A 20632-nucleotide genomic window follows, 5' to 3' on the forward strand; every position below is an offset into this window, starting at 1 on the left:
TTTATGACGACCATAACCACGACAACGACTCTCGTCTAAGACATACTTTCCTTGTTTTATTACCGTCTATCACATACCAAACTCGACGACAGGCGATCGAACAATCAACACGCTTTCTTGTATTTTCGTCTATTTCCCTGGAAAGTATTGGCGCGCGCACAAATAAACAGTCTGTCGCATCCTGTCGCGCTTAAACCTTCGGCTCGATCTTATACTTTGTAACTCATCCGGCGCCTGAAAGCACATCGCCGAAAACCTTGTCGATAACTTCGAGCTCAGTATCGTTTAAGTTGCTGTGCGACATCTTGACGAGATCTAAGACAGCGCTGTCGCATCCCGAAACATTCGCCTCGACTCGTTCTGCGCTCAAACCGCCCCGCTTATCGCTGCTCTCTCTCGAATACTTATACCACCATTTCGGAGTTCACGCGACTCTGGAGCGCATTCGCGTTCCTTGTGACCCGCCATGTCGCACTTCCAATCTCTCGCGGCCCCTTGGCCGAGAAGCGCGCGCCGTGAGGACCTCCCTAGAACGCCCGAACCTGCTCTAAATGGCGAGACTCAACCACCATCCCCACCGCGACCCCGATTCCGAGTCAAGAGGAGGAATGCGTCAAATCTCAATGCGCCCACAGAGCAGTTTCTCGCGTCGGTTGCCGCTGCAGACATCCCTATTCCCAGTATCGAGGAGCCTCGTGTACTTGACGAGGAGATGGCAGAGACGCTGTACCCGATGTCACATTTCAACAACATGGACGATATACCCTTCACACCCCACGGTGGTTCAGAGCGCATGTTTTCGCCTCCAAAAACTCCTGCTCCAGACCTATTACCAACTTTGACCACCAAACAATATCCAAACTGGTCTATCGATTCTACTCTCAGTAGCCTCGAATCTAGTCCCGATTATGAGTCCAGCCGGCCTTCAACAGCTCATTCGACACACACGAGTGCTTCCCTGCTGAGCTACTTTTCTATCAGCTCTGAGGATTTGAGTCAATGCATCAGCCCAGATAATGAGCACGCAGATCTTGCGAACGAGCTATCAAATGCCGACGACAATAGTAAAACTCTCAAGCCTGCCAAAACGGAGGTTCCTCGAGATACCATTCGAAGAGCACCCTGGACGAAACCTATGAACCAGCACCTATGGTCTACGTATATGATGTACTTGCAAGACCCCAAGGTCACGCCCTTCCGTATCGGGAAGAGCGGCATCCCTCCTCATGGAGTCTGCTTGCGTGTTGCTCGAGAGGCGAGGAGGAGTTGGAAGGGGTCAAAGGCTCAGACAAATATTGATCTCAGTAGTGGGAGCATCACACCCACTCAAGGAGCTGCTGGTCCATATGTTCAGTGGCCTCATACTTGTGCCGCCACTCGCGCCCAACTGCGGGAGCTTTGCAAGATGAACGCCAGGTCTAAGGCGCGGGGTTCACAATATTTAGCTCCCAGCCCTGCTCCATATAACAAATCCGCAGTTCGTTATTGGAATCGTCGAACAGTCCTCGGTCGCTCCCCCTCGGTCTTCTCAGGTCAAGATATGGCAATGTCATTGGCGGTTAGCACTTCTGATTCTATGCAACTGCAAGGTCCTCTGGCTCAATTAACAAACTCGCAACCTGAGCCTCAAATCGACGAACTTTCGCTGCCTCCACCAAGTCACGAGACGTTGGAGCCAGTTGAAATAAAGCACACACAACTTGCGTCTCCCTTTGGAGCGCGAAGCTACGGCCCTAGCTCATCAAGCTCGCTACCCTCAAACTTCGTTGTGGATTCTAAGTTGCAGAGACAAACTCACACAGGCGGCCCGCGCCGCGCTCTCATGTCTCCGGTCCGACTTACACGTAGCCGATCAACCCACAAGCGCCGGTCCAACCATCTAGAGGCTCGGAAGATTAAGCGACCCAGTCTCGGCTCCGATCTTTGGGTTGACCCAGCCTCAATCGTTGACTTATCAGCCACCAATGACCAGTTCGCAACGCCTCAGACTGAACCTGAGATAGACTCTGACGTCGTTGTCCCACGCAAGAATCTCCAACAGCTGTTCGAAGCGTCGCAGCCACTAGCTGCTCAGCAGCAAACGCTGGCCCCTCCAGTTGGAGACGTGCCCCCTCGACTAGGCTCACCTTTCGCTCTTGGAGGATCTAGTTTTTCCTTCCCGAATCGCCTGTCACATGGAGCTGCCAACGACCCCGACGCTCTTCGCCGGCCGTTCGCAACCGTACAACAGTCTAGCGAAGGCAACCACGGAGTTACCCGATCATCGCTAGCAAGCCGACTGGCTTATATCGACGAAAGACTTAAGGATTTCCGTCGTCGAGACCAACCACGTCGACGTTCCGAGTCACCGCTTTAACACACCTCATATGTGTTTTTTACTTTTCTTTATACATTCCACAAGGTTATGTCACCTGACGAGTTTTATGAGTTCATGGATACCGACACACCCATTGATCAAATCTTATTGGGACCGCGACTCAACATTTGCATATGCATCTAGACAGCAGCAGTCTATCTGACGATAGCCTTCATTTTCTGGTTTCCTTCTGCTTCTACACTTTGCTTCACCTTTCTATACGCTGGGATTCCCCAGCACGCAGGCGAGCGTCTTTGCTCATCGCGTTTTCTACCTCGACAATCGCCCAACGACATAACTTGTCAATTTCCTTTCAATTCTTCCCCAGACGGGATGATTTTTCAACAATTCATGATGATATGATGGAACGAACAGCATGCAGGCCAAACAGAGCCTTACGTTTGCCGTGTTATTTTTTACCCTTGCAATTGAGTAAAACAGACATCCCCATAAATGGGGATGTTGTGACGAGAGACACGATTGAGCTCCTTGTGGGCCCGAACCATGAAGATGTATCAAGCTTGGACGAATGATGCAATGGAACTTAATATCCATAGAACGAGCAACGATCTGAATGATGTCAAAAAAATACTTTTCATAAATAAACCGTCCATCGAAAGTGAACATAGATATTATTCTTGAGTAAAATGGAATGAGATAGTTGAAGAGTCCATGATGTTTGATTATTCTCTTGTTATGATAGGATGTCTTGTCGTTATGTACATTAAATACTATTTTACAAAGAATATTATCTTGTTCTTAAGACTCGCTTGAACATTGGCCATCTCTCTCCGGGAGACCTGACTAGGTTGCGTATAAAAAAGAAAGGAAAAAAAAAACTGGTGGAACAACCAGTATCGTCGTATGACGAAGGCCCATGTCACAGACATGAGGCGATATATATAAAGGCCCCCGAGCTTCCTAACCGAGAGACAACGATGTAACTTTCTGGACGTGCTCGAGAACAGTGGGCTGGTCCAGTTGTCGTCCTGTTTGATCTTGATGATCAAATTTCAAGTCAAGTTCTTTGAGTTGTCTTGGGGCTGTTCGAGAATAATGGGGTCGTGATGGCGATCAAGCAGATCAGAGTTTCACACCCAGGCCCCTTGCCGGATTCATTCTCATCAGTCACTCTCTTCAGCAATGATTGTCTCCCTTCAAGTCTTGAGTGTACTTGAAATAGATCTTACATGCTTTATCGCTTTTGAAATTTCGTCATCGTCGTCCTCGCCGATATCTGAGTCCATCGGTCCGGAAAAGAGTGGTCTGGGCACGACATCGCGATATCTCCGGGTTGGGGCGCTTAAACCTGTGGATTCTGGCCCTGATTCCTTCACCGATGATTGGTAAACACGGCGGTGCTTTGTTGAGCCTGATTCGTGAGGGCATCGTCGCTCGCCAACGCTTGAGCGATGTGAGTGGAAGGAACATTGGCGGAACCCAAATGCGCGCTCATCATTGCGGAGGCGGTTGGCTGGAATGCGCAGCTGTGGGTTCTTGAAGCGAATGTCGAGACCTGAGAGCCGCATCTTTTCCATATGTATGTCATAGTCGCTTGCAAATTCCGGTAGCTCTTCTAGTAGATCACTGAAGCGGGTGGGTTCCGAAGTAGCAGATTGCTGAGGGTGGAAGGTGAGACGGGGCCCGCCGGTAAAGGAGAAGGCGACCATGGCGACAGCCCATCTTCGAAGTCGAATAGCAGCGAGATCCTCGCATTCTGTGTAGAGGAAGGTGATGAGACCAGAGGGAACGTCCCAATCGCAGCGAAGGTAAAGGTCCTGGATGGAGTCCATGGTGAGGTCCTGAAGTCGATAGAGTCCAAGACGCGATGCAAAGAGGTGCAAGCGGATGAGAGACCAGTGGATGTTTTGAGAAGCTTCAAGGCCAGCATCGTATGCATTAGAAATCATCTCATCAAGATGTGGGCGAAACCGAAGACCGAGGTGAACCCAGTCAACAAACAAACCGAACATGGAGGATGATTCGCGAGGTAGCCATAACGAGATTGACTTGGAACTCGAAGGATCACCAAAACGGTCGGCAAAGAAGGGCGAAGTTGCACATAACAGTCGCTTGTTGACCTTGAAGCGCTGTTGCTTGGGGCCAATAAGTACAGTCGCCATTGGTTCAGGCGAAGGCTGCGAAGGCGAAGGCGAAGGCATTGGCGAAGGCACTGACTTTTGTGAAGCGCTTGCGGTCAAACGGCTATGGCTATCCTTGAAACGGCCAAAGCCAGAGGGGCTAAACAGAGGAACCATGATCGTCGTATATGTCTCTTGGGGCAGTTGGCAAGAGTGTTTTGTGAGTTTCAGTGAAGGACGAGACCCGAAAGGAAACAGAAGGAATAGGGTGTTGAGGGGGTAAGAAACAAATATAAAACCAAATCAGTCTGTATGTAGAAGGAAAGTGCTGGGCCGGCCAGTTGATAGCAAAACAAAACAAGAGGAGAATTTGAAACAGAAGAGCCGTCACCAGGAGTGGCTCATGGCAGGATTATCAAGTATCTGGGGAGAGAAAAAGAAGTCCTCAGACAGAGCTCGCTTGAGCCCCTTGCCAGGACGACAAGGAGCTTCGATAATCGGCCAATCGTAGCGCCATCCATGTACATCATCAGCACCAAAGGCGGTCGCTAGTGGGTTTCAAGGCGATCATTTGGGGCATGTTCTAGCCTTGAAGGCAGCTAGCGTTCTGGGCATCCTCGTGGCGATACAGTGAGCAGAGAAGCCTATTGATCCAGAGGCTTTGGGCGTTTCAAAAGGTCGGATCCAAAACGGGCCCCTCGTGCGGATATTCCGTCCAGTCAGCGTGAGGACCCTTGCATCAGCTTCCATGTCCGTCACACTTGACCTGCGCAATGCAGATGCAGATGCATCTGTGCTGCACAGCGCTTCAGGCTATCATAGGTCGAACCATGTAGCCCTCGGCCCCGCGCTGGCGCCTGGCCAGCCAGTTGAATATCGCGATAGGGATGTCAGAGGAGATTGATGCTCAGCTTCACCACGCACATCATTCTTTTCTTGCAACGATGCTGTGTGGACATTCGGTAAGTTAATCTCTTGTTCCTGCGTCAACTCGTATCGGGCATCAGGGGTCTATTTTGCCATGACATGAAACCGAGGTTCTTCAGACGCACCTATGGATGCATAACAGCCGACGAGGGATGAATGCTATCGCGAAGTAACACAACGCCATTGAAAGTGATAATGACCAGATTTAGAACAGAGCAAAATTACTCCGCTAACCAGAATAAGCTCAAAGTTACTCTTTAAATGAGACGTTTCTTTGGTTTCGAACAAGGCTTTGTCTCTTCAGTGTTTGCGCAGGCGCTCCACTGAGCATGCCCTTGTCTGTGGACTTTCACAACAGACCTTAAACGGGAGGAACCTTCCGCCCACGTTAGCTGGGCGGCTGTCCAAGGCACGGTCTCGATTCTATCGCCCCTATCCTTTCCTCTTGGCTGAAACGCCTATCGCCTGTCGCGGCCTTCTCAAGAACTAAAACCTCTCGTGACTTGAAGTTATACCGAGTCATGCGTGGGCCCATCAATTCTTGTTGGTGATGTTGATTCTCCTTGCTGCGAAACATCTACAGCTTCAAGTAAAATACTTGAATATTCAAAGACGTTGCCTTTGTGACTGTGCACACCATTGCAACATTGTTTACAGACTTCAGCAGGAGTCGTTAGCATCTTAACATATTATATTAATAATGTACAGCGTTTTGATGATACCTATTGACTCCAAAACTGTTTTCGCGTCGAGATCCCCTAGTGCAATATGTACACGCTCATATATACCCTTAAGGATATTTTTTCGACGCCTGTTTCGACCAAAGATCATTTAGAAACCAGTGCTCGCAGCCAAAACCCAGTTGTCCTGGAAGCAACTCTGATGTCTTGCCCTCCCAAGATTCCCATTGGTCTTTTTGTTGATTTGGCGCAGCATCATTGTTTATGTTAACCGGCGTCCGTCAAAATGCTTATTTAACTCCGTCCCCAATGCACCCCAATCCTGACTTTCCTGTGCGTTCACTTCCTGATGTCAGGGGTATCAAATCGTGTAATCCCAAACGCCATGCTCATGCTTGCGAATCTGTAAAATTAGGAGATAGTAGCCGGAATGTCGCCCTCGCTATCACTATCGCTATCACTGTCTGTTTCCGAATTGTCGTCGTCGTGAATTGACATGGGATCATCGAGGGTCCCTCGCATCGACGGTCTGGTTCGCTCTGCAGAACCAAACACCCTAGACTGGCCACCGAGGGCGGCTGTTTTTGATGGCGCATAACGGGGCTGAGTTGGGTTCAAGTATGCCGTAGGATCTGTGAGTTCTGCGGTTGCTGATGACCCCGAGAGTCCGCCCATCTCTGACACAGGGACCCTCTTCTGGGGACTTTCTTGAGTCCTTTTAGTCGCGCTCGATGACGGCGACTGGTCATCGTCGGTTCGTGCCCTCTTCCTTGAGCGAATATCGCCGTCAGATGCGGCTGTAGCCGGTGGAGTCGCGGTGCCACTTGGAGTCCCCATCAGTCGAGCCTCCTCAGCTTCAATCTCTCCTCGGGTTCGCCTCTCGCGAAGTCGGATACCAAATTTCTTGCGAGTGGTGCTTTGCTTTGTGTTATATGAGTTTTTTAGACTTGCCAATCGTTTCGATCTCTCTGGCTCGTTGAGGAGCATAGCATCTTTCATTAGACCTCCGTATTTTGCTTCTGCACTCTTCATGATATCATTGAACCTCTTCAAATCTTCCGGGCTGAGGTGGGCGTATGGATCGCGACCCGAATCACGACTTGGAGTCCCAGTAGGATATGATGTCGTTGAGTGTGCCCAGGTCGTTTGGGGCTGAATCGGCGGTAAAGGCACTTGGGTATAAGGGATGCGTGTAACTTGAGAAGAGGGGTCTGGCACAGGAGGCTGCGGATTCTCAGGACGAAGAGCGAGAAGCAACTTCCGCATCATTTCAGCAGTGACGCGAGCGTGGTTTCCGCAGACGTTAGACTTCTCATGGTAGAGTAAACCACCGCCACTGCCGAATCTGCAACCGCAAAAGAGGCAGATATCTCTCCCAGCTACGTCATTTGCTTGGATTCTGTTGCAGGCGCTCTTCTTGTGGTGCTATTCGCTGTTAGACAAATCCAATTGACTTGTTTGAATTGGCAACTTACATAGTCGAGTGCCGCTTGCGAAGCACATGGCCAACCACACTTGCACCAAACGAGCCCTGGAAGTTCTGACGGGTACCTCGTCGGAGTTTGAGTCGCTGGTTCATTAACATATTGCATTGGCGGTGGGGGAGTTTGCGAAGCGACGGGGGGATTATGGTATTGCCTCGCACTGAGTGCCGTGTTTGTTAGAGGCCCCATGGGCTGCGGCTGTGGCTGCACTGGCAATGAGTGCAAAGAAGGGATGACATGCTCATTATGCTCTTGGACGATATCCTTGACATCGTAGCCCAGCCGTTCTGCACGCGCCAACGCGTTGACAAGCTGACGGGCTGGTATCGTCTCCAGACGCCTTGCAAGGGCCCTGTCCAGAAACTGTGTACTAACCCGAGGGAGTATCAAGTCGGCGAGCTCGTCAAAGTCACTGGCGTTAAGGTGACCCAATAACTCGCGCTTAGACTTTTGTACCAGGCTTGCACCGAACTCCTGGACGGCCTTAGCAATAGTCTCGGGAGATGCTTGGTGCATAGTCGCATTCAACTATGAAAGAGTTAGCAAGTCATAGGAAGCAAGAGTAGAAAGTGTGGGAGCTGTGATGAAACCAACACGCTCAGAGGAGGATACTCGAGGTAGACTTGAACCAAAATGCAGCGCATGAGAAACTTACCAAGAAAGCAATGTGATACTGTGAGCCCGCAAGAGACTTTTCCCATTTGTCTCGAACAACTTGGCGAACAACGTCAGCCGGCGTTTTCTCGACTAAAGCAGTCAACTCATGGTAGTGATTTGATGACTCGACGGAGTGCGGCAGCTGATTCAGTGTTGGCGACATCAGACCTTGTGCCTGCGATGGGGCGTTGAGTATCTGCGTCTGAGAGTGCTGTGAAATTGTCTGGTTCAAATGATTTGTCTGCATTGGCGGTGATTGGTGATGTCCTGGTGGGAGAAAAGGAGTTGTTGGTGAGGGCGAAGCGCTCTGCTTTTGCGCAGTAGGAGTAGAGGCGACTGACGCAGATCGCGAAGTAGGAGCATAGCTTGGCAGAGGTACTGGTGTTTGGCCGTATGGATGAGCGATGGTTGGATTAGGACTCTTTGCACCATTTGTACCATTCTGCAATGGTACGCCAGCTGGCGGAGATGTAGCTTGTGTTGCCATCCTCCGTCCCCGAACACTCCAGAGAGAAGTGCCGCGCTTCTCCTCGCTCTCAGCGGCTATCTCAGAACCCCAGAAACTTGAGAGGAGCGTGTCCAGAGTTGCTGGGGACTACTCGGTTATCATCGAAATATGGCCTTATAATGAATGAGGTTGAAAACAAGAAACAGAGTAAAGAGTATGATGAAAGCAAGAGAGCAAACAGCGAACAGGGCTGACTGACTGTGAGCCTTCACCAACGGATGAATATCGTCGTGCCTTCTTCTGTGCCCAAATGCCAAATGCCTTCAAGACGCGTTCGCACTTGCTTGCGCGCTAAGGGGTATAAAAGTTAGCAGGGGTTCCGTATGCGCCAAGGGTGTGGAAAAAGTCAGGGAGGGTTATTGCTTAAAGGGGAGCCTTTAGCCTTATAAAAGTTACTTAGTGCGTTAATAGCGCTAGCGTGATTCAGAAATAGCCTCTCAAAGTGGAGAAGGGTCACGTGACAGTTTATGCATAAGTACTTAAGTATATATTAAAATGAAATTAATAATAAATCTTATAAAGGCTTATTAATTATAACTTATAAGTTGTAAGTACTTTTATATAGCTTATATATTAATAGTATAGTATTGATTAGAAATATGCTTTAATATTGACACCTAAGGTTATATGATTTACTTTCTAAACGCATTAACAGTGAATATAACTCTTAATTCATACCTGGTATCTTAATCTCATTCTCTACAGGTCCTGTAGCCATTCAATGTCAAGACAACGCATCGTCATGGCAAACGCCCCTCATTACATTGAGCATCGGCCGTGAGAGGCTGTGAAGCCCGACTCGAATCCATATCATATCCTTCTAATCGCGAAATCTGCCCTCTCATTTGTCTTTTCGTCTACTCCACCTCTTAATAAGGCTCACCAATTGCTGCGAGCAGTGTTTTTCGATAGTCACCCGATGTCTCGCCGTAAATCCGTTTGCCGAGACTCTTACCGTATCTTTGTTGGTATGCACCCTTGACGTTGTTGAGCGTGTTTCGATCCCAATGGTAGCGGATTGTTCTTGAAATCAGGAGATGATCCTTTGTTCCCATACCAGCCATTGAATCCTCAAGAAGCTTGGCTGCATGCATGTACTTGTCTGTGGCATTGCGTAGCTGGAAAAGGAGAGCATCCTCCATGTGGCCAGAAAATTCCTAGGTCACATTAGTAAGTTGTTTCATATTGTAGTGTCAAATGTACTCACGCTCTTGATAACCTTTTCAAGGTCCTTGTTAAACTTCTGCTTGTAGGTGTGCGCAATGGCGCGAATCTGATTATCGTTCCTTGTGCTGAGAATGCTGCATACTAGAATCTCGTCGGTGCCCATCTTGCCCTCGGTAGCCTTGTAGATCTGCATGACATCGTCATCAACCTGTCGAGGGTCGACCGGCGCAGCGTCCTCAGCTCTCGTAGCGCCGAGAACAATCATGAAGTGTCGCTCAGTCTTCATGCTCAAATCGCCCTTCACTACATCCTCGAGCTTGTCGTGGAAGGTTTGATAGTACGCGCTCTTGATTGCCTTGAGATCTGCATTTGATCGACCAAGCAGAACATCGTTGAGAACAACCTCTTTAGTTCCAGGTCCAGACATGGCGTCATGCAAGGCATGCACGTCAGACAGGAGCGGGCCGCGGGCCAGTGAGACCAAAGCCTTCTGGAACCATGAACTTGTCTCACTCTGAATATCAGAGACCAGTTTGCGACGATGGTTGCGTTCGTAAGCAGCGCGGATCGTATCAACTTGCAGAGGGTCCTTATTGGCCAAAATGGCGATCAATGCTTTCTCATCAGTACCAAAGCCCTTCATCGCTTTGCGCAAAGCGTCAGCGTCGGGGCCGCCATTCCATTGGATGATCTGAGGCGGCCCGTAGCCAAGCGAGGGTGGAGTCGGTTGGACTGGCGGCGCACCATATTGTTGAGGAGGAGGCGCGCCGTACTGACTGGGCGGCGCAGGTGAAGGTTGGCCGTAGGGTTGATGATGTTGCTGGTGAGGAGGAGGCGCGCCATAATGGCCCTGTGGAGGTCCTGGAGGTGCGCCGTAATGTTGTGGAGGAGGAGGTTGCTGCTGGTATCCGCCGTAAGGTTGCTGAGATTGGGGAGGACCTCCGGGAGGAGGATAGTGGCCGTGAGGTTGCTGATACCCGCCTTGCTGAGGAGGATATTGTCCAGGAGGAGGCTGTTGATAACCACCATACGGCTGCTGTGGTGGGGGATATTGACCATAACCTTGTGGAGGCGGCGGTTCTACATGTTAATCCAGTCAGATTGCCTTGCCTGTCGTATCATAGATATGGACAGTTTACTTACGGCCGTAGGGAGCACCGTAACCTTGGTAAGACATGGTGCGTATGACTATGGTGACGTGATATTAAATTTGTATGGATATTGCGGGGTGACGGAGGGGAAATGATGGGTTTTGTACAAACGGAGTATGTACGGAAGTGCTGGCGGAATGGAAATGGACAGTGGCACCTCGGTCTCTTATTTAAAACCCAAACTACTTATGGTACCTGAGTTGCCTTGGGCTGAAGAGAGACGCGCATATGCTGCTCAGCCTTGAGGCGCTATCTCAATAATGGCGATCCATGTGGGTTGCCCAGAGGCGGAGCAAGCCAACAGCCAAGATACTAAACTTGGGATCGGATGGAACGTCATTTTCACCAAACAGAACGTCTTGTTGACAAGATTTTGCCCCTCATTCGAGGACTTTGGCAGGGGCATCTTGATTTAAGCATCTAGTCAATGCAGCCGAGACTCGGATACCATGCAGCAAGAGCTCGAAATATCTTGGGCAGATGCAAGAAATGAATGTCAAAGGATGCCTGACCCGCTTCCTCAGCATGGGAAACCCAGTCTTTTGATGAGGATGCGGAGACGATTTTTGTCACGTTTTCCCGGCAAAATGGCCACCATTCGAGGTCCCATTCGAGGCTGAGTGGGTGTGTTGACGGATGCGCGAGGAATAAGGGCTCGCTGCCAAGCTCGCGTGAGTCGTCATCGCATGACCTGTTCGGACTCTCAACTGCCATGATCATGGGTTCTGGCTCTCTGCTAATTAAACGACTCAGACAGGCAGTCTTAATTATTGGGCTTGCCGGATTCGGAGATGTCCTTCAGCCACTTCAATGACACAAGCGCCACTCCACCGCCACAAACGCGCAACTTAACTTCATCATAGTTCCAGAGCAGAGCCAACAAAGAGGGTCTGGAAAGCTAAAGAATAGATTAGACCATGTTAGATGGCCAAATAAGGGATTGAACTTCTTAATTTGCGTTTTTCGGATAACCCCACCGATGCTATGCAGCTGAACGATGCATTCGAGATAACGTTGGCTCACAATTCAACCAATCAAATCTCTAGGTTGCGTTTATAGGTGGTTGGTGAATCGCTCGCTAGGACCAACGCCCATAGAATCTCCCGATTGTTCCTGACCAGAAGATGCTAGCGCGTTTTTGGTGTCACTCCAACCTCCATGAATTCAAGTCTCAACACCTGCTAGGGATAGCAGCTTTCACCAGCCATCTCAATTGCAATGAATAAAACTATTCCTAGGACATGCCAGGTTTGTGCCACTTTCTCTTGTCTTGTCTTCCTAGTTTCACATAAGATTCAACATTTGTCTCTCATTTTCAGACTGTGATTATCCTTCACTCAGTTGTGAATCGCTCATGGCATTCACTCGCTCTTGATGGTCTCTTGTTAGCTGCCAGTGCCAGCATCCGCAAGCACCTTAAAGCACCACCGCGAGTCCATTTCCTATTTCTTCACCAAATAACACCAAACTCACTACCTGCAAACAACAAACGCATTCAGCGAAATAGCCTCGTCAAGATGCGCGGGTTCATCCCCCTTCTTCTGGCTCTTTCTGCTTCTTATACCACCGTCACTGCACTTCCCCAGCCTAGAATCGTGCACCGCGATGCTACAGCCAAACCCAAATACTCAGTCGTTCCTTTAGAACCTGGCGACGATGACCCCGCCTCAGGTGACCTTGGTGGAGGAAATGGAGATGGGCATGGGAATGGGGGCAGCAGTAATGGGAGCGGTGGCGGTAGTAGTGACAACGACGGAGATGGCGTCGTGACAGTTATCCGAACAGTGACACGAAAGCCAGTCACAAAAATTGTCACACAAACCGAAAAGCCCAGTATCGTCACTGCTCCCGGAAAGACTGTCACCAAGGCAGTCCCTACTACCGTCTCGGTTATCAACATGGACGATGAGCCAGTCACTGAGACGGTCACTGTCCCTCACCCCAGCTCAAAGCCCAAAGCACCGGAAAAGCCGACAACCACACAAGAGCCCGGTACTACTACCGACGAGCGAGAGCCGATTGCCCAAGGTACAACTGATCTAAGCTCGGCTGCCGCCCCAGGCGTGACATCTCAACCTCAGCCCATACCCCAACCTGAGCCTGAGCCCGAATCACCTACCAACGTTGAGTCGCCTCAGACTACTGAAACATCGCCAATCACCTGCATCACTGACTATCCTCCACCCGTTGAGACAGTTGCTCAGCCTCCTCCCACTATCGAAAGCCCAGCCCCGGTTTCGGAACCAACTACCCTCCTTACCCAGACAAGCGAGAGTGCTGGAGCTCCAGAACAAACTGAACGTCCTACACCGGACGCTCCAGTGGCGCCTATTCCTTCACAGGGTACCTTTGCTGAAAGCCATGCGACTCAGGATCAGTCCTGGTCTACTGCCGCCGTACCTTATGAGCCCCCTGTAGCGCCAACGACTTTGATCAAATTGACTACCACTACCACTTCAATCACCGAAACTAGCACCCTTGAGTCAAGCTCTGCCTCAAAGACACACGATAATGGCGCATGGCACACCTCCTACCCAGCCTGGAATGGAACAGTACTGGCGATCTGATTTCGAGATATTTGTGAAAAGTTAAAAGCATCACTCAGTTGCGAGTTCAGCATGCATTCAACGGAGGATATAGACAAAAAGGTAAGCAGCTTGGCGAACAGGGAGGATAACTGGCATAGCATAACGGTTTCCTTGTAATATTGGGCACAGTTTATAATAGACCCAGCGAAAGGAGGCAAGCGGACCAAGCGCTGGGACGTTTTGCCGCATGTAATGAATAATACCAATCAACACCAACCTTCTATAAACAAAGGTGCAGAGCAAAGCATCAAAGTCATGTCTTGTGTAACGACATTAGCTGAACCCTGCTAGAGTGTACACTATAGCTGTTGAATATAATCTGACGGCGTACTAGCGTGTTGGTTGTGGTCAGAAGAATGATATATCATCTCAGAGCTTCTAGAAGTCATGGCGCACACGGGCCTGGCAAGTTTGACCGCATGTTAGATACAGACATAAACAAAGGGCCGAAACATTCAGGAGAGGCAGAAATCCACATTATCCCAGAACAATACTAACAAGAAAACGACTCATCATTCCTACCGTTTTTTCGAATTTGTACAAATATTGGGCAAACCCACAAGAGAGCAATGCCTAACTCAATCATTTCATTCGTTCTCACACACTGCGAGCCTGGTGCAAGCAGTTAATCAATTTTACTCAAGTTGCCGTTCTTTAATCCACGATCTTTTGCCGACACCCAACATATACAAAACTGTTCGTCACTCTCTGCCGCCTTGGATAAGGGGCACTAACTAACAAGTCTAGGAACACCGCAAATATCAGACTTCAAAATTCTTGACTTCACACTTTACAACAATCATGGATTCTTCTATGGGTCCCTTCAGCACCAATGGCAACGATAGTTCCGCCAAGTACATTGTCGACAAGGCCGGCAGTCACGATGAGGCGGTCATCATCGGAGGAGCCATGATCGGCTCTGTTTTCTTCGTCGCCATCGTTGGAGTGGCTTGCATGTTCTTCAAGGAGCGGTCTCGAAAGATTAAGGACCAGCAGGCCGCGACCAAAACTGTCAGCGCCTCTGAGTATGTCTGATTCAGCAATGTGGGAAGTCAGGGCATTGTCTATCATAAGGTGATGGTCCGAACAGGATGTTGGTGGAGGGAAATGAAGGTGGAAGTCGAGAGATATAAGGGTCTGACTGTCTGAAAAACAGCACACAGCATTCATTTCTTAAGTAAGGTAGTCGGGGCTATTTGGATCTACACTCATTTATTTCTATCTCAATTTACAATTTTGGTTGCGGCCCTTCAGTTCACAGGGTGCCTGATTGTTCTTCTAATGCTGTGAATGAAACTATTTCTGGTCGCACATAAGTTTGCATAATTTCCTGGTCAAAGAATAACTTCAGGACTTTCGGAATTGGTCAGTTACTACCTGCCAGGTACAGAATTATCCAACGTCGTTCCAGGATGCTCGCCTTATCCTCGATTGGCTCCTGGGCTGCCACAAGCCCTCACTCACAACTGCAGCATCAAATCACACTTCAAGCCCAACTTACCTCAACCCTATGCAAGACTCATCACAGCTAAGACTCCATATCCACATGAGATCGCACAGTGTGACAGGCCTCGAGCCTCGCTGCCAAAAAAGCCATCTCCCCATTGTCGCTTGTCTTCCTTCTCGAGTTCTCCAATGAGACCGATCCACGTCCAGTACATGACCCACGCTGGGCAGCAACAGTTCATACAAGCCAAGGCGAGGCGATGTGAGGCGGTATGTGAATAGGAAATGAGATCAAATATCGGGGTTTGAGGGGACAAGTATTTAAACCTCCGGTCTCTACGGGTTTGGAACGTTGAAGTTGAAACAAAGATCTGTAGTACAATTTCTAGAAGTCATTTGTTTCTTTGCCTTGGTCCACTAACCCCACATAACGCCGGCTCCGCCTCCGAAACCGCCGATCTCATCCGGAATCCGGAGTGCCCAATTACATCAAAATGCGTCCCACCTCAATTTATCAGCTACCAGCAACGTTAGCGGTACTTCTTCTATTCTTCTCATGCCTCGTTCTGGCCTCATCAGACTCAAAAGATGCCCGCAACACGTTATTTCAACGCGACGAGGAAGCAGGTTCAGGGTGCAGTACAGAGGGCCAATGGCACTGTATGACCAATTCATTTCAGAGATGCGCAGGTGGACACTGGTCGATCAAGATGGCTATGGCTGAAGGGACAAAATGTGAGCCAGCGGGATACACTGATGACTACAATTTTCGAATTGAGCATGATGGACAAGGGAATGGTGATGGGCGTGCTGAAGGACAGAGCAGTAGAGGATCTAACTTGGGATCAAGAGCTTCGGCAAGCGGGATTACTATCGTGGTTATTTCTTGTTTGTGGATTACTCTGGGAAGTCTCTGCTAGGCTCAGGACTTTATCATGACCACTGGCGTTTTGGGATAAGATTGTTGCGATCTGGGCATCTGATTGAGGAGGTTTAACTAAATACAGGAAATATTGTACGGAAACCAATTGTCACATCCTGACAACTAGCTCTTGCGACATACTGTGATATAATGATACAGATTGCTAGGATATGAAATGGCATGTCAAGGGTTCTGTTGAAGTGGACAATTCCCCACCAATACCATTCCATCAAGATACCATAAACGGAAATCACGTAAACTTCGGAGAGATTTCGTTGCAACTCCCCCCAAATTAGGTCAACATAAGGCGGCAGTTTCGGCATTCCTTGCAAATCATCACCAAGAGGAGTTCGTTCACTTAAAAAATACAACGTCCGCTAGGAGCTGCCATCCCTACCCCGACCTTGGTCTTAGAAGCACGGGCATCGCTACATGGCTCGGAAAACTAGCGTTTGTTTCAGCATTCTTCCCACATTACGATGTTTATAGTTTCTCCTCCAATTAGCTTCCCTGTATCATTATATCTCTGGGGTTGTAAGGAGCACTCCGCCAAGCATGCAATGGGTGGATATATACTCATCTTATGCCGTTGTAAACTTTACACGGTTTCCCTTTTGCTTCTTTGAATCGTTTTCAGGCCTCTCGTTACATTCGAAGACATTCTTTTCGCTAAATCTTCTCTTCTTTTTTTTATACTGTCCTTACTTGGCGATCTGGCAATCGTAAATATGGTCAGCTTCAAGTATCTCGGTGCTCTTGCGAGTGCTGCCCCGGCTCTGGCAGCCTTTGGCGTCACCACCAGTGGTAACAATCTCGTTGTTGACTCTGGCAACTCCAACGGTTTCTCCGTCACCGTCAGCAAGAGTGACTGCTCCATTAATTCGATCAAGTACCGCGGAGCTGAGTACCAGTATAAGTCTCAGACTTCTCACATTGCGTCTGGTCTGGGATCGTCCACTGTCCAGTCCACTGTTCTCAACAGTGAGTATAGAGCGTGCGTCAAACGCTGTAACATGCTGACTCGGGCGTAGACAAATATATTAAGATCACATGTACCACTAAGTCCGGAGACTTTGATCTAACTCACTACTATGTCGTCCAGAATGGCCAGAGCGTGGTCTACATGGCCACTGACACAAAGTCACAACCTGCTATTGGCGAGCTTCGCTACATTACTCGCCTCGATCGCTCTCAACTGCCCAACGAGATACCTTTTGGCGAGGCCTCCAATACCTCAGGCGGTTCTGCGGTTGAGGGCTCTGATGTCTTCAATGTCAACGGCGAGACTCGTTCCAAGTTCTACTCGTCCCAGCGCTTCATCGACAACGATGTCTGGTGCTTCCAGAGTAGCGCCAAGGATGTGCACGCATGCATGGTCACTCACGCCTCGCGCTCCTACGAGAAAAGCTCAGGCGGTCCCTTCTTCCGTGACATTAACAGCAACAACAACGGTGACTTCAGTGCCCTTACCTTCTATATGAACTCCGGTCATGCCAAGACTGAGGAGTTCCGCCAGGGCTTCCACGGCCCTTACGCTTTGTCCTTCTCACGATCTGGTGTTCCAAAGGCTCAGGATATTGACATGTCCTTCTTCAAGGATCTTTCTATTCCTAACTATACCGCCGACTCCTCCCGCGGCCGAGTGAGTGGCACCGCCACTGGTGTTCAGTCTGGCTTCCAGGGTGTTGTGCATTGGTTCAACAAAGACTTCCAGTACTGGGCTTACACCTCTTCCAACGGCGCTTTCACCTCTCCATTCATGGTACCGGGAACTTACACTCAAGTTCTCTACCAGGGTGAGCTCAAGGTTGCCTCTAAGAGCGTGAGCGTCTCTGCTGGCAGTACTGCTTCTTCTTCTATCGCCGCCAACTCCGACATTACCACAGGAGAGCACACCTCTGTCTTTCGTATTGGCGATTGGGATGGCCAACCCAAGGGTTTCCGCAACGCTGCCAACCAGCTACGCATGCATCCTAGTGACAAGCGCATGGCCAGCTGGGGTCCTCTCACCTACACTGTAGGCTCCAGCTCTGTTGGTGACTTTCCCATGGCTATCTTCAAGGCTGTCAACAACCCAGTTACTATCAAGTTTAACCTCCCCTCTGCCATCTCTACTGAGGCCACTCTCCGTATCGGTACCACTCTTGCATTTGCAAGTGGTCGCCCTCAAGTCACCATCGGTAGCTTCAAGAAGGCCTTCGATGCTCCCGTCAAGATCGACTCTCGGGGTGTTACGCGGGGAGCTTACCGTGGATTCGGTGAGGTATACGATGCTGTTATTCCTGCAGGCACCCTCAAGGCTGGCACCAATACCATTACTATCGAGGTCATCTCTGGTAGCTCTGGTGCTGACTTCCTGAGCCCCAACTTCATCTTTGACGCCGTCGAGTTGTTTCACTAAACAGACCAAGTTCAGCACAACGAGATGCTCAAGGCACGTGGTCAATCATAGTTTTCCAATGTACATATTAGTAATGAGAGAACAATTACATAACAATCAATCCCTTGATGTTAAATATTATATCTCGAAGGCTCAACTGAACGTGCGGCCAGTACAGATTCAAAAGACAGTCATACATGTCCGGTGGGGATACCAAGCAATATGTATGATCCATTATCAGTTTTCTAAGATATGCCATCTCAAACCCGATTACGACGGCTGTAGTCTACGATTACCGTACCAATGTCGAAAGATATGTGGTAGCTAGCGGTCAAGGGCATCTAATAACATATGACATAACCAGGCGGACTTAGTTGAAGTTCCTCTAGTAACCAACTGCTACAAGCTGGCTTATATCAGCCAGGCGTGTTAAGACTAGTCTCAATCTTTGGTGAAGAAAGCACCTAAAATGTCAGTATTCACTAATAAAAATGGGGTCACACATACTCTAGGAGTACGAGGGCTAACTCCGAGGATCAGTTGTATAAAGGCAACAAGTCCGCGCAACAAAGACAGATAAATCAAAATCTGTATTTGTTTTACATTCGCATTCAGAACCTTTTTGAAGATGTCGTCTTCTCAAGGTACTATTCTGATCACTGGGACCAATGGAGGGCTCGGGTCAGCCATTGTGACCAATATCCTGGGCAAACCAGAACTGGCCAGCAACTACACCGGTGTCTATACTGTCAGAAGAGCAGCAGCGGCAACTCGACTTCAACAGGTTTTGAAGTCAGCTCCAGAAGCTCATAGGCATGATGTCGTTGACTTGGACCTCAGCTCATTGGCGAGTGTCAGAACGATGGCAACCGGGATCAACCGTAGGGTTGCTGCTGGAGACTTGCCTCCCATCAGAGCACTCATCCTCAACGCTGGATATCAAGACCATGAAGAGATTGTGAGTTCGGCCCTAACGGTCAAAGATGCCTTATACTCATCAAAAACAGAACATGTCAGATGATGGATACGAGATGACTTGGCAAGTTAATTTCTTGGCCAATCAACTACTGACTCTTCTCCTGCTTCAGAGCATGGATAAAGAAAATGGTAGGATCCTTCTGATAGGAAGCTGGTCTCATGAGTAAGCCGTGGCATACAAGCAAAATAATATTCGCTGATAATGTCCGTAGTATCAACGATGACCGAAACAACACAAATATCAAGTGTTACATGGGGTACGATAGTCTCTTCCCCGGCCCAGAGGAGCTCGCCAAGGGAAGATGGAGCAGACCAGATTCTGGCGGAGGATGGCTAACGGGATATCGACGATATGGGGCAAGCAAGCTATGTGCGGTGATGCTCATGTAAGTCCACCAAGCCTTTTGACTGAGTTAGCATCTGACGACTGCAGGCATGAACTCGCTAGCCGTCTCGTCCAGGATCCACAACTATCCAATATCACTGTGGTTGGTCTTGATCCCGGTGCCATGGGCTCAGACCTACATCGACGGGGCAGTTTTGTCATGTCTCACTTCCTCAAGATCCTAGCCCCAGTCATATCTCTTCAGGCCAGGTTCAAACCAAATGGAGAGTTCCGTCCACTGTGGAAGAGTGCTGAAGATGCAGTTCGGCTCGCCTTTGAAACTGAGGCTCCGACGGGTGAGCTGCTGTATCTGAATGGTACAGACGAACTTGAGACCGGGAGGGAAGCAAGAGATAGCGCCAAGCGGGGAGCCTTGTGGAGCTATGGTCTGAAGGCGACAGGGATTCAACAGGATGATACAGTTTTGAACGGATGGCAGTGACTTGGGATGACGCTGAAGTTCGCTTTGCCGTGTTTGATGATTGAAGTCGGTTTTGTATTAGTGGCTGATGATGAGTGATGGTTTGTCAATTCCAAGGCCTTGCTTGGGCTATATCTGATCGAACAGAGACAGATCCTCGACAGTCCTTACCATGTTCGGCATATTGCCTCTTGCTCTCTTTAATAAGATCATGGATTGCTGCTTGGATCTTGGGGACGGTGTCGCTTAAGTTGGCGATCGGGCAACTGATATCCGATAAGAAGGCGATTAAGTCGTTTGAGTAAAGCTGCTCGTTATCTGTCGGTCTTCAATGGTCCCGGGACCATCAAGAACAGTGACAGCTCGAAATCTCCTGACATGCCATGCCATAAGAAGTGAACGGCAACAGCGGTAATAAACGGGTCTTCCGGCAAAAGACAATAGGGGATGCTGTGAAATAGGTAGCTGGGATCAGGGTCCTTCGTAAGGCTCAGCAAGAAA

The 20632-nt window shown here is 49.2% G+C and overlaps 8 protein-coding genes across 8 annotated transcripts; 5 read left to right on the forward strand and 3 right to left on the reverse strand.

The window, feature by feature from the left end:
- Positions 1 to 253: 253 nt before the first annotated feature.
- FOBCDRAFT_4901 (uncharacterized protein) lies at positions 254 to 2491 on the forward strand. The gene has a single exon (XM_031182184.3). It carries the CDS (start codon positions 467 to 469, stop codon positions 2354 to 2356), a length of 1890 nt encoding a protein of 629 aa, XP_031042952.2. The 5' UTR covers positions 254 to 466; the 3' UTR covers positions 2357 to 2491.
- A 525-nt stretch (positions 2492 to 3016) lies between these two features.
- FOBCDRAFT_211884 (uncharacterized protein) lies at positions 3017 to 5093 on the reverse strand. The gene has a single exon (XM_031182186.3). It carries the CDS (start codon positions 4612 to 4614, stop codon positions 3514 to 3516), a length of 1101 nt encoding a protein of 366 aa, XP_031042954.2. The 5' UTR covers positions 4615 to 5093; the 3' UTR covers positions 3017 to 3513.
- A 978-nt stretch (positions 5094 to 6071) lies between these two features.
- On the reverse strand, positions 6072 to 8931 carry FOBCDRAFT_283870 (uncharacterized protein). Its single transcript, XM_031182188.3, has 3 exons — positions 8184 to 8931; positions 7520 to 8056; positions 6072 to 7469 (listed from the first exon to the last, which is right to left on the reverse strand). The coding sequence occupies exons 1-3, from the start codon at positions 8670 to 8672 to the stop codon at positions 6456 to 6458; spliced, it is 2040 nt and encodes a 679-aa protein (XP_031042956.3). The 5' UTR covers positions 8673 to 8931; the 3' UTR covers positions 6072 to 6455.
- A 364-nt stretch (positions 8932 to 9295) lies between these two features.
- Positions 9296 to 11188, reverse strand: FOBCDRAFT_4916 (uncharacterized protein). The gene is made up of 3 exons (XM_031182189.3): positions 11004 to 11188; positions 9901 to 10940; positions 9296 to 9850 (listed from the first exon to the last, which is right to left on the reverse strand). Exons 1-3 carry the CDS (start codon positions 11035 to 11037, stop codon positions 9563 to 9565), a joined length of 1362 nt encoding a protein of 453 aa, XP_031042957.3. The 5' UTR covers positions 11038 to 11188; the 3' UTR covers positions 9296 to 9562.
- A 1340-nt stretch (positions 11189 to 12528) lies between these two features.
- On the forward strand, positions 12529 to 14634 carry FOBCDRAFT_267407 (uncharacterized protein; the record flags this gene model as incomplete). The annotated part of the gene is made up of 2 exons (XM_054702838.1): positions 12529 to 13563; positions 14347 to 14634. The coding sequence occupies 2 exons, from the start codon at positions 12529 to 12531 to the stop codon at positions 14632 to 14634; spliced, it is 1323 nt and encodes a 440-aa protein (XP_054558813.1).
- A 796-nt stretch (positions 14635 to 15430) lies between these two features.
- Positions 15431 to 16102, forward strand: FOBCDRAFT_211892 (uncharacterized protein). Its single transcript, XM_031182193.3, has one exon. It carries the CDS (start codon positions 15540 to 15542, stop codon positions 15963 to 15965), a length of 426 nt encoding a protein of 141 aa, XP_031042961.2. The 5' UTR covers positions 15431 to 15539; the 3' UTR covers positions 15966 to 16102.
- A 502-nt stretch (positions 16103 to 16604) lies between these two features.
- Positions 16605 to 18368, forward strand: FOBCDRAFT_255686 (Rhamnogalacturonase B, N-terminal-domain-containing protein; the record flags this gene model as incomplete). The annotated part of the gene is made up of 2 exons (XM_031182194.3): positions 16605 to 16948; positions 16999 to 18368. Exons 1-2 carry the CDS (start codon positions 16696 to 16698, stop codon positions 18366 to 18368), a joined length of 1623 nt encoding a protein of 540 aa, XP_031042962.2. The 5' UTR covers positions 16605 to 16695.
- A 607-nt stretch (positions 18369 to 18975) lies between these two features.
- On the forward strand, positions 18976 to 20152 carry FOBCDRAFT_195104 (uncharacterized protein; the record flags this gene model as incomplete). The annotated part of the gene is made up of 4 exons (XM_031182195.2): positions 18976 to 19305; positions 19355 to 19488; positions 19538 to 19711; positions 19759 to 20152. 4 exons carry the CDS (start codon positions 18976 to 18978, stop codon positions 20150 to 20152), a joined length of 1032 nt encoding a protein of 343 aa, XP_031042963.2.
- Between the last annotated feature and the right edge of the window lie 480 nt (positions 20153 to 20632).

Source organism: Fusarium oxysporum, chromosome I, assembly GCF_013085055.1.
Source record: "Fusarium oxysporum Fo47 chromosome I, complete sequence".
Taxonomy (NCBI): domain Eukaryota; kingdom Fungi; phylum Ascomycota; class Sordariomycetes; order Hypocreales; family Nectriaceae; genus Fusarium; species Fusarium oxysporum.